Genomic DNA, 16457 nt, shown 5'->3' with positions numbered 1-16457 from the left:
GTCAATAATGTTGCAAAAGACAGAAACAGAAAACAAAATACAAGCTCATTTACTTACCTATACAAATTAAACTAAGAGGTCATTCGTGCGCAGGTGAAGAAGTGAAAAGACTGTTAACCCCTTTTGGAATACACTACTCAAATCGGTGTTTCTGGCACCGTGAGTAAAATGGTGTCATCATGAGAAAAGCTCGAATGCCTTTTTGTATGTCATCTGTACCAACGGTGGTCTATTGGGAAAGTGTCAGCATCCCCACCGCGGCAATCCGAGTTGGATTCCTGTTGCAAACAATTGTTTGCAATTTTCAAAGATACTTATCAACTGATTAATCATTGCATTAAAATATGCCTTGAGTGTGTAAAGAGCCTTATAGGTACACTGTGGCTCTTACTGTAGTTCAGTGTGCCGTATGCAAGATGAATATATGCCAAAACACTGTTTTAAACGGGTACGAATTATAGTGTGGAAAATACGGTATGTAAAGATCTTTCCCATTATAGTCAATTCATGTTTATTTGTGACGCCCTTAATCACAAAGAGTCTCAAAGGGCTGCACAGATCCCAGACTATTGCAAACCAAAGACTATTATGACACCATCCCCTGACCTAAAACTTACATGTGGGCCTGGAGACACTCAAAAACCTCTGGATCAGTCAAGTCATGTTCATTTTGACGCCCTTAATCACAAAGAGTCTCAAAGGGCTGCACAGGTCACAGACTATTGCAAACTACAGACTATTATTACACCATCCCTTGACCTAAAACCTACATGAGGGCAAGGAAAAACTAAAAAAACCTGAGGATGAGTCAAGTCATGTCTATTTGTGACACCCTTAATCACGAGGAGTCTCAAAGGGCTGTAGAGACCACAGATTATTGCAACCACAGACTATTATGACACCATCCCCTGATCTAAAACCTACATGAGGGCAAGGAAAAACTCAAAAACCTCAGCATGAGGAAGAAACCTTGAGAATGGACCGCACATGAGATAATCCCCCTTCCAGGATGACCAGGCTGCAACGGATGTTGCAATAACAAACAATACACAGACATTGTCAACATGGAATTAAATGAAATATAGGTCATTCATAAGCTAAGAATAGAAGTGTGTCTAGATTTAAACAGTTCCACTGAGGTTGCAGATCGAATCTCAGGGGTAAGAGCATTCCACAGCACCGGGGCCCGAATGAAGAACGCTCTCGAACCTGCTGATCTCTTCTTGGCTCTTGGGATCACGGGTAGACCGGCATTTTCTGAACGAAGGCTCCGGACCGAAACATAAGGGAACCATCCGAGGACCTCACTAAGCCAGGTAAGCACTACAAGTTTCAGTGATATTGCTCGGTTTCCTGTACTGCTTTTATATAAATTGATATGTTTTATTTGACGCGTACTCACCACCGTAGGGTCAAGCCCGAAGAGCACGGCGCCCTTCAGGATGGCGAGGCCGACATTGTGGGGAATAATGATGCGGCAAATGCGGCCTACTGCTTTCTGGACCGCTTTCTGAAGCATGGGTGACTCTGCAAATCCGCCCACCAGGAAAAGGAAACGAACGCCGCACACCTCGGGCTTCGACATCAGTTCCTCTGAAAATAAATCGGTTTAAATTGAGTACAGTACCCGAAAATATCATAATCGAAGGATAACTGGTGCGTCGATTCTGTTTTTAATCTTGGGCACCTGCAAAGGAAATATCACAGGATGCCAGTTTCATATTTTGACTACAGTTGTCCATATTTCGAACTATTGTGCAATGTTTAGATATTTGTTGCTATCGGCCAATCATGTGCTGTGGTTCGATTTCCATATCATTTTAGGCTGATTTGCTTTTTGTAGCATTAAAGATTAGATAAAAAGAAGGTGGTGTGGGGAGTGCCTCAGGGCAGGGTCTGATTTCCTTATCTAAAGGCTTCTTTCCCCGGTCTGCTTGAAAGTTCAAAATCCATTGGTGCCTTCTCTCCTTATTTAAGTTTAAACTTAAGAAGTAGTGAATAACGATCAACAAGCAACTTGTTTGCTTCAATGAGTTGATTATTTGACAGTTGCTTCTGATGTGTGCAACTTGGCGACCTAGAGGGCAGTATAGTACCGGGAAAAAACTTTGCATGAGGACTTTTAACTTTTTTGGTGTCACAAAGAAAAATACTAAATGGTATGCATTTCTTTATACATTTCTAAAAGTTTTATAACACCTTGAAACGAATACTTTTTGTTGGACCCTCTACGGGTTTGTCTTATTGAGGACCAGTTCTGCCTTATCTCAAAATAAAAGTAAAAATAAATACATTCAAAAAAGGGAGGGTTAAACTAGCTGAGCTTTTCAACTCATGTTGAGCCTGGGGATGTGAAACTCGTTATAGCTCAGGAGCAACATAAAAAAGAAGGACTAAAAAGTGTAGGGTTGGGGATCTTTTAGAAGCTCACAAGCAATTTATGATTCAAGGGTGTAAAATTAGATTATAAAGTGATTATTCAGGTTTTTTTTTCACTCAATATTTTTTTTCTTCACAAAGTTTTAATCTCTTTCAATGTTTATTAACAGTGAATTTGTAAAACAAAAAGCAAAAGAACAATATAATTTATTTTCACGACAGTTTACTTCACTACAGTTTACACAATCGTGGAAACTCTTGCAAACTGAAAAGTGACAAAAAAATAGCACACAAATACTCATTTAACTGCAAAGTATTATAATATTTTCCTTTTTTTTCAGTTTTTTTTGTGAAACATTAACCTGAATTTGGGAACTTTGTTGCTTCAAATATAATCTGGTTGATATCTGTGGGTGGTTCTTTGTTTCAAATAGTACTTTTGCGATTGGCGCTTAACTTTGGCGATATCTAGTGGTCATATCTAAAATCGCATGTCATTATTTGACTAAATGTGGCTCGTTTTTCTCTTGTGCTTCTCTCAACATTATCTTGCAGGCTGGATTAAATAAGTTGGGGGGGCCTGGTCTGGCCCACTAGCCATTTCTTTGATGCTGGTATACCCGATTCGTTCATCAGTGATCAACCAATTGTCACGGTTGCCCAATGCTCTCACTTGGCCCCGCCCGTTTGGTGCCAGCTGCGGCCCGTTGCCTGATTGGCTTGCCACCTATTTAAACTCAGTGCTCTCATTCACTCCTTGTCAGTCCGTCAACAAACCTCTGCACTCTCAAGACTTGTGTTTTGACTCTGTCCAGTGTCCTGCTCGTGTATCCAGTATCCCCAATCGATCCTGTCTGTCTCCTCCTGTCCGGTATCTTGCTCCAGTATCTGGTATCGATCTCGTCCATCCCGTCCTGTATCTACCCGTGTGTCCTGTATCGATCCCATCTGTTCAGTCCGGCCTCGATCTCATCTATCTGCCTTTGACTTCTCAGTCTCACTTCTTCCACCGAGCGATCGCCGCATCCCTGGCGTTTGTGTCCACGCGCATGACTGCCCCATTCCCGTAAAATAAAGCTTATGTGAAAACGTTACGCGTTTGGGTCCTCTGTCTGTGTGGGTTCTGACTCCAATAGGCCTCCTTATTTAAGTATTATTTGGTCAAAATAAATTAATATATAAATGAGTAAAGTAGAAAATGCATACATATATGAATAAATTGCCTTTATGCCATATGGTTAGGTATCACATGATTTATGCTTTCATACATTACGGCATATAGTTGTCGGTATTTATTTATACATTTGTTTCTACATATGGTAGGATTGGTCCTCCATACTGTCCATTGTTAGTATCCAGTATGAACAGTGCTTGCCATCTATTTTCATCAATTCTCATAATATATTCTCACCGATGTGTCGCACAATATTGGTGATGGTGGGCTGAAAGAGTTCGTTCATGGCTTCCTGGGTGAGCCGCAGCATACCCTGAGACGACCACTTCACGATGTTCATGCTGGAACAGACAAGTCGAGCAATGAAAAGTAAACAGAAAAATCCTCTCTCTCTCGATTTACAGGTATATAGAGCAGTGTTTCTCAACCGGTGGGTCAGGACCCAAAAGTGGGGTGTGGACTCTATTTCAGTGGGTGGCAGGCCTTTGTCTTGGCAAAATAAAGCTAACAAGAAGAAAAAGGAGGGTCAGTTCCACTACTTAACAGTAGATGGCGACTATACCATGTTTGATCTCTTCTTCCTGTTCAGTCATTCGTTGGTTTGAGAGGGACCACATCTCATTTTATTTTGATTGGTTTTATTTCCTTTAGAAAGTTAGGGAAAAGGTGAAAGAATAGAATGGAATAGAATATACCTTTATTATCATTGTTACAAAATGGGTTGAACATATTGTGACAACGAAAAGAAAAGTGGAAAACAATGACAACAACGATCGTGTTGAAAAAGGAAACGATCGCGTAAGACGAAAATGGTGTACGGGTGCTGTTTGCATTGAAGCCCTGTTGAAATGTCCACTAAATAGATTAAAACATTTATGTATCTAGCTATTACCATTTACCAATATATTAATCTATTAATTATACATAATTTGTATCCTTTTTCAAATGTTTACCTTTTTAATTTTATTTTCTTTTTGCACACAAAGGAGAAACCATCAAATTGCGTTATACTTGTGTAATGACAATAAAAGCCATTCATTCATCAATTAACAACATGATAAACAAAATTAAAGTTATTTTAGTATGTGGATATTTTGAATTTGTCTTATGGGGTCTCTTACATGCTATGTTGTAGGCCTTTATACGACGACAGGTAATTACATCACTTGAACTTGTTTTGATTTTGTTGGTCATTTTGTTTTTCTGAAAAAAGGTGAATATACAGTAAAGAAAATAAGCATTTGAACACTCTGCTATTTTTCTATTTCTCCCACTTAGAAATCACGGTGGAATTTTCATCATAGGTGCATGTCTACTATGAGAGAGATAAACTAAAAAGAAAAATCCAGAAATCCCAATGCATGGTTTTTAAACAATTTATTTGTGTGATACAGCTGCAAATAAGTAAAGAACACCTGTGTATTATCTAGAATTCTGACCCTGAAAGACCTGTTATTCCGGCCAATAGAAGTCCAACTGCACTCCATGTATCACCCTGAATCAGATGTACCTGTTTGAGGTCATTAGCTGCATAAAGATGGCTGTCCACCCAATACAATCACAGGAAGACTTTAACTTGTACAAAGACACCAAAGACAAAATTGTACACCTCCACAAGGCTAGAAAAGGCTATGGAGCAATTGCCAAGCAGCTTGATGAAAAAAAAGGCCACTGTTGGAGCAATCATTACAAAATGGAAAAAGCCAAACATGACGGTCAATCCTAAACGGAGTGGAGCCCCATGCAAGATATTACTTCATGCGGTCTCAATGATTCTCAGAAAGGTGGTAGCATCATGCTTTGGGGGTGGTTTTCTGCACACGGGATAGGACGGGTGCACTGCATTAAAGAGAGGATGACTGGGGCCGTGTATTGTGAGATTTTGAGGAAACATCCTTCCCTCAGTCAGAGCATTGAAGATGGGTCGTGGCTGGGTCTTCCAACACCACAACGACCCGAAGCACACAGCCATGAAAACCAAGGAGTGGCTCCGTAAGGAAAATATCTAGGTTCTAGCATGGCCCAGCCAGTCTCCAGACCTGAACCCAATCGAAAATCTTTGGAGGGAGCTCAAACTCCGTGTTTCTCAGCAACTGACCTGAAACCTGACTGATGTAGAGAAGATCTGTGTGTAGGAGTGGGCCAAGATCCCTCCTGCAGTGTGTGCAAACCTGGTAAAAAACTATAGGAAACATTTGATCTCTGTAACAGCAAACAAAGGCTACTGTGCCAAATATTAACTTTCATTTTTTCAGGTGTTCAAATACTTATTTGCAACTACATCACACAAATAAATCGTTAAAAAAATCATGCGTTGGGACTTCTGGATTTTTCTTTTTAGTTTATCTCTCTCACAGTGGACATGCACCTACGATTAAAATTTCAGACCACTCCATGATTTCAAAGTGGGAGAAATAACAAAATAGCAGGGTGTCACTCTACTTTAAACTCCACGATCCTCTCATCTAATACATTTAAAAAGTGGAACTTCTTTTTCTTGATTTGGGTCTCATCTTGTCATTAGGGTGAAATGGTAGGTCCTGTAGTAAGACCAGTTGAGAACCAGTGATATAGAAGATGCTAGGAAATGTTTCAGAGAAAGACCACTGACTTGCTTCTCCTTAGGGCAGCCTCCACGCTCTGCCCCCTGTGTCTTTTGTAGTAGTCGATGAAGGAGAAGGGCAGAGAGATGTTGAGGGCATTGACCCTGCCTGGGGCTGCTGTGCGCTTCCTGGCCTCAAAGGCGATGGTGAGGTCCACCCAGGCAGCCGGACGCTTGGCTTTGAAGCTTCGAATGAAGTCGTCCCCAAAAATCTCACTGAGCATGGATTCGAAAGCCAGGTCCACGCCGACAGCCCCGTATGGACCACCTGGGGGCAGACAAACTGTTGAAAAGGACCTCGGGCAGGGGTGGGCAAACTATGGCCTGTGGGCCACATACAACCCAGCCTTGTCACGTTTTTTTAATTCAGCTTGCAGTATATTTTTTTTTAAAGTACTACAAATAAAAAAAAAAAGCTGTTTAGTTTTGTCCCCCTTTGTGACCCGCTACTCCCTAAAAATATTCTCTCAAAGTAGTCTATGTACTGCATTTTGGACATTTAATACCTGTCAATTTATATTTCCCATATTTTATGTTTTTTGATCCTTTCCAATTGTGTACAGCTTATAACAATTTTTGTAGCGGACTTAAATATATTTTTCAAAAACTTTTTTTTTTTTATTATTATTAAACACATTTGTCTTGGGGCAGCACGGCGGTGCAGTGGTTAGAGTGTGTGCGGCACAGTTCTAAAGTCTTGAGAACCTCCTGTGTGGGTTCAAATCCAGCTACCGGACTTCCTATGCAGAGTTTGTATGTTCTCCCCGTGCTTGCGTGGGTTTCCTCCGGGCACTCCGGTTTCCTCCCACATTCCAAAAACATGCATTTCAGGTGAATTGGCCGGTCCAAGTTGTCCCTAGGTGTGAATGAGCGAGTGAGTTGTCTGTCCCCGTGTGCCCTGCGATTGGCTGGCAACCAGTTCAGGGTGTCCCCTGCCCACTGCCCGATGATTGCTGGGATGGGCTCCACCACCCCCGCCACCCTACTGAGGATAAGCGGTGCAGCTAATGAGATGAGATGAGACATCTTGTCTTGCTGGCAACCAGTTCAGGATGTCCCCTGCCCACTGCCCGAAGATAGCTGGGATGGGCTCCAGCACCCCCGCGACCCTACTGAGTCGGTAGCCGGGACTGGGAGAGCAAGGTGTGGTCGGGGTTGGAAAAAAGTCGTAAGCCAGAACAGGGGGGTAGACATAGTCGGGGACAAAGAGGGTCGAAAGCCAGGACGTGAGAGCAGACATTGTCAGGAGCAAAACAGGTCGCAGCCGGAGACAGACGGGAGCAAAAACGGGACAGGTGGGAGTCAGGGTCGAAAAGGCTTGCCTAGTATAAACTGAGGTTCGCAGATGGACTGACAACTGGGGACAGACAGGACTGGGTTCAAATAGTGCTAGGGAGCCAATCAGAACCCGCGGCAGTTGGCGCCAAATAACCGGGCACAGCTGAGTCACATCAGTAATCATGACAGTATCTTTGACGCATATAGTAATCACTGGCAGGGAATGAGTTAACAAAGACTCTTTTGTTTGACTTTTTTGTGCGTTAATGAATATTTGTATAATATACGATGTGACAAGATTTTGCAGGTTCTAGCAAACAGCACCTGAGGCCTTGTAGAGCTCTTTAAGCGTCCCTTCAGGCTGTTGGATTTGATGGACCGTCAAATCCACCGTTCCTCCTCCGCAGTCTGCAACAATGTACTTGTCACCTGCAGGAAAAGTTGCTTTAAGTACGAACCAAGAAACACAATTTTGCTCCCTTAATTCTCCTCTTTTAGCAACACAAACAATTTAGAGGAGCCTTACCGCCCTCCCTCTTTGCCGAGTGTTTATGATAAGGTTGCCTCAAGTATGCCGAGTTCAGCAGAAAATAAAATTAAATGTGTGTGTACGGGAAAAGGAGCTGAGAGGCCATTGGGGGGTAGAGTATAATGACTGAAATCAGGTCCAGCATTTTAGCCTGTAGCAATGAATTTTAGCTAAAAAAACACTGGAAGGTTTTACCTTGTTTGATGCAAGTTTTCTCTCAAATCAACCCAAAACGTGGCCCTTATCTCCTTCAAAGACATTAATGGATTCTTTGAGGAACAGATTTTAAATAAAGACAATTTTTCTTTCCAGAAACGAGTTTTCCCTTCCACTATTCCTAAAAAAGAACAATTTAGAGTCGAGTATTTTAAACAATTGCCATTGTCCGACACACTGATTTTAGTGAAATTTTTGAAAACCTTTCTATTCAGCTGTGTTCTTTTATTTATTTTTTTTAGAATAAAACAACATTTTGATGAAATTTCAGTCTGGTTTGTGGATCAACCACAGAGAATTTCCTTTTTAAGATTTTCAATTATATCAGATACGATATAGATTTGAATAAACTAGTGGATCTCTGTGCTGCCCTTAACACAGTAGATCACAATGTTTTATGAAATAAACTCGGAAACCTAGTAGGCATCTATGATACTATTTTGAACTGCTTTAATTCCTACCGTACAGCCTGAAATTTCTTAGCAAGTATAGATGCATGTTCCTCCAGAAACAATGAAGTTAAATGTGGGGTTCCTCAAGGTTCAATCTTAAGCCTGGTACTTGTGAATTTGTAAATACTTTCCCTTGGGGACGACATCAGGAGACAGGGCGTCGGTTTCCATGGTTGTGCAGATGACACACAGCTGTAGATTGCCGTGTCCCCTTGATGACAAAAGTCCTTTAGATACCATTTCAAAGTGCTGTCTAGATATTAAGTCGTGGATGGCAGAGAGCTTCCTACAGGTCTTAGTCATCAGCCCAGAAAGTCAGACAGATTTTTTTTTGCTAAAACTACAATAAATTAGACCTTCGAATTGTGTTAAAAATGTAGGCGGTATTTTTGACTCCGAGCTCAAATTGGAGCTGAGGCCATTTCACTGAGAATGTCAACGTAGGGTAAGGGAGGTGGAGATGTAGGCAGCACGGCGGCGCAGTGGTTAGTGCATGTGCGGCACAGTTCATGTCTTGGGAATCTCCTGTGTGGGTTCATATCCAGCTCCAGACTCACTGTCCCTGTGTGCCCTGCGATTGGCAGTTCAGGGTGTCCCCTGCCCACTGCCCGATGATTGCTGGGATGGGCTCCAGCACCCCCGCGACCCTACTGAGGAGAAGCGGTGCAGCTAATGAGATGAGATGAGTTATATATATATATATATATATGTATATATATATATTTATAAATATATATAAATGTATGGGCAGCACGACAGCACAGTGGTTAGCGCATGTGCGGCACAGTTCATGTCTTGGGAACCTCTTGCGTGGGTTCAAATCCAGCTCCAGACTTCCTGTGCGGAGTTTGTATGTGCTTCCCGTGCCTGCGTGGGTTTCCTCCGGGCACTCCGGTTTCCTCCCACATTCCAAAAACATGCATTTCAGGTGAATTGGTCGGTCCAAATTGTCCCTAGGTGTGAATGAGCGAGTGAGTTGTCTGTCCCCGTGTGCCCTGCGATTGGCTGGCAACCAGTTCAGGGTGTCCCCTGCCCCTTGCCCGATGATTGCTGGGATGGGCTCCAGCACCCCCGCGACCCTACTGAGGATAAGTAGCTGTGAGATGAGAATATAATATATATATATATATATATATATATATATATATATATATATATATATATATATATATATATATATATATACATATATATATATATATATATATATATATATATATATATATATATATATATATATATATATACATATATATATATATAAATATATATATATATATATATATATATACATATATATATAAAAACCGGAGCCATGTCCCCTAATGGGAGGTGGCTAGAGTCAGGAACACGTTCATATTTCTGACTCTTTCTGGGAGATTGATACAGAGGAGGGGATTTCCAGCCCCTTCGCTCAACCCAACTGATGTGTTGGGAGTCATTAGGTGACCAAACCACCCAATTCCAGGGAGGCAATGAGTACCAATGTTGTAAGTCTTGGGTATGACTCGGCCGAGGCTTGAACCAGCAACCTCCCAGTCTCGGGGCAGGCGCCCTACCCCCAAGGCCACTGAGCTGGTCGATAAAGCACGACGAGCAGAAAAACCTCACCGGTCTGCAGCTCGGACCACAGTTCTCCAGTTCCGCTCTCCACTATGAAGGTCCTGCTGTGTCTGGACCGCCTCAATTGCTCCCTGGCTGCAAAAAAATAAAAATAAAAAAATCATTACTTAGATGGGGGTTAATGCTTTTCACCCAGAATTCTGTCCCCCACACACATAACATGTCGAGCAGAACTATGCTCGGGCAACGAGATGTCACGGCTTCAAGATGATGGATAGTCCAAGACGATGTGGAATTAGGAAAATAAACATCCTTGTTTCAGTGAGTGAAAGAATGTGTGTTGGTCCAATCAGGTTTAGCAGTGTGGAGCGTTTCCCTCAGAAACCAGCCTGGCCAGCAGAGTTGGCGTAATGCAGAACATCAAGTGAGACGTATGTGATTGAAATTTGAGCAGCGCTGAATTTTGTCCTTTGAGGTCATGTGTGCGGTCCGCATGTGTGTGCGTGTCGGATCGGAAACAAAGAACTTTTATAGTCCACATATGTGTGGATGAGGGTCCAAGTTTGCAAACGATTCAAATTACAGAAATAGATGTGTGTAGAAATGTCTCTTTCCTGAAGTGGAATGATGGAATAACCAAGATGATTCATGCAGTGTTTTTCATCGTTTTTAAAGCCAAGGCACTTTCTTAGCATTAAAAAATCTCAAGGCACTATGTTTGTCGAAAATGTTCAAAAATGAATTCCTGGCACCAGTTTCAAGTTTTGTTTTTCTAGTGGGACACTGTAATATTTGACCAGTAGATGTGACTTTACTGTGTAGTGCAGCCAGGAAATGAGTGCTTCAAAGCACAAGAAATAAGAAAAAAACGACAGAGACTCAAATTAACAAAACTACACCATTTTGTTTCTCATTTTTTTGCCCAGCCTTTCACTCGGTTTGTTGTTTTGGGAGCAATCATGTCAACTCTTTTGAGGTGAACCACACATTACTTAAAATAAATACAAATTTCTCAACCTATAAGTATTTAAGAAAAAGCATGTTTGTATGGAAGTGTATTTTTGCTTGTACAAATCAATTAAAAAAAAATAAGTTTTTTGTACCACTAGGAGGTGGTAATAATACAAAATGTCCTTGCAAAGATAAAATAATCATGTCTAAATAACAAGTATCTTGTTTTACTTATCTTAATTTGGGATTTCATTATATTATATATCTTGGTAGATTTGCAGTGGTCTGATACTCCTTCCATTTCAACATTATTGCTTGCACGGTGCTCCTTGGGATGTTTAAACCTTGGGAAATGTTTTTGTATCCAAATGTAGCTTTAATCTTCTTCACAACAGTATCTCGGACATGTCTGGTGTGTTCCTTGTTCTTTGTGATGCTCTCTGTGCTTTAAACAGATCTCTGAGACTATCACAGTGCAGGTGCATTATACAGAGACTTGATTACACACAGGTGGATTCCTTTTATCATCGTTCGTCATTTAGATCAACATTGAATCGTTGAAAGATCCTCACTGAACTTCTGGACGGAGTTTGCTGCACAGAAAGTAAAGGGGCTGAATCATTTTGAACACCCACTTTTTCGTTTTTTATTCGTTAAAGAAGTTTAAAATATCCAATAAAGTATGTTCCACTTCATGATTGTGTCCCACTTTTTGGTGATTCTTCACAAAAAATTACAGTTTTATTTCTTTATGTTTGAAGTCTGAAATGTGGTAAAAGGTCACAAAGTTCAAGGGGGCCAAATAGTTTCGCAGGCCACTGTGCATATATATATATATATATATATATATATATATATATATATATATATATTTTTATATATTTTATTTTTATTTTATTTCTGTTTTTTTCAGTTTTGTGTGCCTGTTTAGGGTGGTGGTGTCCCTTGGGAAGAACCTGTCTTTGTGCTTATTAGTCCTTGTTTTAAGGGACCTATAGCATGCCTTGCAAAAGGGCATCAAGTCAACTGGCTGGTAGCTAGCTAGGGTGAGAAGAGTACTTTATAATGTTGTCAGCAATGTCCACCAAACACGGCAGAGAGCAGCCGATGGTTTTCTGGGCTGTGCTGATGATTCCCATATGGATGATTGTTACAGTTACTCAGTTAATCACTGGAAGAAAGCAGATAATTTGAGCAATGGCATGCTTTTAACAATAATAAAGTTGTGCAATTTCCTGTGGCACATGAGATAAGGGATCACGGCACACTGGTTAAAAGACACTGGATCAGTGTGAGGTACAGAAACCCCCGCCCCGAAAACATCATAATAAAAGGTGAGAGTTAATCCAAAAAAAAAAAAGAAAATTGAGTCCAAATGAAAAGCCAGGAGAGGGTGAGATCATAGCCTGGCTGCACCTTGTTCCAATCACAATATCCTGTGTTCAGTGTATGTGTGTGAGTGCACATATGTGAGAGAATAAATGGATCTTGGAATGACTTGTAAGTGGAGCTGCGGAGTGCAGAGGGGGGTCGGCTGTATTTTGGTGAAATTCTTATGCTGAATAATGATTAGTTTGCCTGTTGTTCCTCAGTTCTTAGACTCAGGCTTTATACACCTTTCTCATGCCCAAAGTCAAGCACTTTTTACAGACTTTCAAAGGCATTTTTCTAATTTCACCAGGACTATTTAGGAGAAAAAATCAAGTGTGAATCATGTATTTTGCAGCGCCATACATATATCTGTGATTTATATATGCAATTTTTAATCTTGTGTGTGTATCAAGACATATGATTTTTACATCTTGATTATATTATCAATTATAAACCCAAAAGTTAACCCACCTTGCCGGAAGCTGGAGTCAAAAGGCAGCGAACCGTTGGCATCCACGCCGTTTGCGGCTGGCGGAAGGCTCAGGTCAGTCACCTGGTGGAGGCGCAGTTTGCGGCAGTAAATAGAGGCCGCCTCCGGTTCCAGAGCGATCAGGAGCTGTTCGGGACAGTTGGGGGACACCAGACCTGCCTGGAAAGCGGACAAGGAACCATATTGGGGACAAAAAGGAGGTGTTGGCTTCTTTGGTGTTCTCAAACTTCAAAAAGGAAAAGAGAAACTCACAATTGCACTGTATACCCTTTACTCCCATTACTCCAGTTGCTACGTGGTTAAAGCAGTATTTACCAACCTTGATCCAAGGCACAATTATTTTTCACCACTTGTAAAAATGATGAAAAAAAGGTTGACTTTGTACATTCATTCTAATTAAATGTGCTGCACAGGATTTTGAACTTTTTAACTCGCTGACGCCATCTTCCGGCTTGTCTCATCATTGCAGTCTCTTTCAAGCTCCTTATGTTACGCATGCAAGTACGTGCATATCTTAGTAACGCTCGTAATAACTCTTCTTGGGGTTAAGGCTGGCATTTAGACTGTACAGACGCTCCCCTTGTTATGACCATTCGACTTACGAAGAACGGTAGTTACTAAAAAATTTTCAGGATGTCGAAAAGTATCCGGACATTGCTGTGAGTTACATTTTGTATTGTGTGCACCTTTTTCCGGGTACAGAGTATTACTGTAGTGCTTCTTTCCACTGCTACCGGCGTGTGGTGGCGCTGTGAGAGGTCACCCAGCATCCAAGAAGAAGAAATCCGCCTCCTCTTCCTAGTTTGTGTGTAAGTATTCCATACTGTATCTCCAGTGTGCTAAGATCTTTGACATTTTTATTGTTTAATATCTTGTGCATACATTTAATATGGTTGGTGTAAAGTATAAAGAAGAGGCGAGCCGTTTCTTTTGAAATGAAAGTGGAATAAGAAAGCTTGATGCCGTTGAGAAAATGGTTGGATCGCTTTTTTTTTTCATCCACTCTCTACCAGGAGGACCACTTGAAGCCTATCTTCCAAAAGTAAGTTAAAAATGACGTTATTTATCTTTATAGAGCATATTATTCCATGAAATGTTTATTTTTTTTAGTACAAAACAATACAGGTTACTTATACAAGCCTTAAACATACTAATATAAACCATAAACAGACAAAATATAGCACTGAAAAAACTTACGAACAAATTCAACTTACAAACGATCGTCCAGAAAGTCCGTAAGTAAGGCAGAGTCTGTACTTGAAACAGGCCTTATCTGACTTTCACGAACAAGCATCACGTCACTCTCCAAACCCCACCCCCTTTCCTCCTACCTAATGTGTTCTGCAGCAAGAACAGCTTTGCTGATAAAAGCAGATAGGCTCCGAGGAGAAAAGAAACATAAGGGCTCCTTGAAGTCTGTTGGACATTTTTACAACATCTCATCTCATTAGCCGTACCGCTTATCCTCATTAGGGTCGCGGGGGGGCTGGAGCCCATCCCAGCCATCTCCGGGCAGTGGGCAGGGGACACCCTGAACTGGTTGCCAGCCATTTGCAGGGCACACGGGGACAGACAACTCACTCGCTCATTCACACCTAGGGACAATTTGGACCGGCCAATTCACCTGAAATGCATGTCTTTGGAATGTGGGTGGAAACCGGAGTGCCCGGAGGAAACCCACGCAAGCACGGGGAGAACATACAAACTCCGCACGGGAAGTCTGGAGCTGGATTTGAACCCACGCAGGAGGTTCCCATGACATGAACTGTGCCGCACAAGCGCTAACCACTGCCCCGCCGTGCTGCCAATTTTTACAACATACTTAATATAAAAAATATTTAACTTTCAACTTTTTAAGAAGCTCCATGCAACTTACGTCTGAGGTGTGCTTTGAATATGGTATTCGAAAGTCAATGCACTTGACTGGCCGTTCCCATTTCAGCACGAGACAGAGCAAAATAGACAGACGGGCAAGAGACAGGCAGAGAAATTGAAAGAGAGAGAAAGAGAGAGAAAGAGAGAGAGAGAGCACGCGTACTTCTGAATAATTTGATCTTTTTTACTCACACAATGTATTTGGTTTTGCATGTCTTAGTGTATGTTCCCTATCTACTCATTATGGATTTGTTTATTTTTCTATTGATTCCTTAAACATTCACCCTTTAATGTTTATTTTGAGTAGGGGAAAAAAGAGATTTAAGAATAGTGGAATGCAGCCCCTCCTTACCTGGAGCCTAACTCCGACGGCCACCAACAACCTTAAATTGAGTTTTAGACGCCTGATATAAAAAGAACATCAGAAATTTGAATAACATGTGTTAACCAGTACAAACTGCGCGACTACTTCTAAATATATATCAAGCTCGATTCAATTTTTAGTAGTGAAATGGTGGAAGTTTAAAATGCACCTGATGAGCACTGAAAGCATCACAAATTGTAAGCAGATGATGGGGTTGTGATGGGACGGAGGTCAACAAAGGGTGGCCAAAAAAGGCCATGCTGGGTGAACTGCACATGCTGAAAGACAGCTGTGCAAAATAAACATAGGAAAGCCCTTAAACAAGGTGAAAGGTGATGTGGGGAAATGAGGAGGCTTGTCCGTACGCATAATTAGAGTGGATGACACGTACGCACTGTACATACTGTAGGTGTGTGTGTTGGTGACCACAGGGCGGTGACTGCTCACAACTTCCCGTGTTTGTCTGCCGGTCTCGCTCATTGTTCTGATGATGACATCACGACTAGCAGGAAGCCCATGTGCACACACCCGAAAAATTAGTTAAAGGTAATCCCAAATTTCTAGACATGGAAAATATAGGGAAATAGCACATAACACTTTTGCATAAAATCTATATCAAATGAATTATTTTGTAAAGTATTTTCCAATTTTTTTTCCAGAGATTTGCATTTAGAAGCATGTCTAGTAGAGGTAAGATCTTGGGCCCGGGCCCAAAACGAAGAAAATGCTTACCAAACTATCAGTTTAAATCAAGATCACTAAATTAAAATAGATTTTCCTCCTCGGTGTTGGAGGAAAAGATGAACGGCTTCCTCCCTCCATCTCCCTCACGTCAGACGTCATTTCTGCTTCTTACCAATAGCTTACAAGTTTTACAATCTTTCTTTCAGCTTTTTGGTCAAATCTTTCATTATTAGCAGCTTGTAATCTGCAGAATTTGATTTTCTTTTCGGTGCCATTTAGTTCATTTTGGCGCTGTATTTTCAGTGCACACTTGATTTGAAGGATTCGGCCACAAGAAAACCCCAAGCTTCGTAGTTCTGCCAAAACGTTTTGTGTTTACTTTGGCGGCAAATTCAAGTTTGGGGTTAATTTCGGGCTCAAATCAAGTGAATCCGTTGGGTTAAGGCGTGTACGGGTTTATATACCCGCGACTCGGGTCAGGTCGGGCTGAATTTTTTTAGGCCTGATCTTACCTCTAATGTCTAGTATT

The 16457-nt window shown here is 41.4% G+C and overlaps 1 protein-coding gene across 4 annotated transcripts in view; it reads right to left on the bottom strand.

The window, feature by feature from the left end:
- hspa12b (heat shock protein family A (Hsp70) member 12B) overlaps positions 1–16457 on the bottom strand; it is a 39299-nt gene that overhangs the window by 2254 nt on the left and 20588 nt on the right. For all 4 annotated transcript variants that reach the window (XM_088348699.1, XM_088348697.1, XM_088348695.1 and 1 more), the window contains 6 exons: positions 12987–13164; positions 10242–10328; positions 7758–7862; positions 6165–6423; positions 3791–3894; positions 1403–1593 (listed from right to left, as the gene is read on the bottom strand). In XM_088348699.1, coding sequence (XP_088204825.1) covers positions 1403–1593; positions 3791–3894; positions 6165–6423; positions 7758–7862; positions 10242–10328; positions 12987–13164 — 924 coding nt within the window. The remainder of the gene's footprint in view (positions 1–1402; positions 1594–3790; positions 3895–6164; positions 6424–7757; positions 7863–10241; positions 10329–12986; positions 13165–16457) is intronic.

The sequence above is a fragment of the Urocampus carinirostris genome, chromosome 11 (genome assembly GCF_059441175.1).
Source record: "Urocampus carinirostris isolate Australia breed hairy pipefish chromosome 11, RoL_Ucar_1.0, whole genome shotgun sequence".
NCBI classification, from domain to species: domain Eukaryota; kingdom Metazoa; phylum Chordata; class Actinopteri; order Syngnathiformes; family Syngnathidae; genus Urocampus; species Urocampus carinirostris.
The sequence above is the reverse complement of the archived record's forward strand: the minus strand, read 5'-3'. Positions and strand labels throughout refer to the sequence as shown.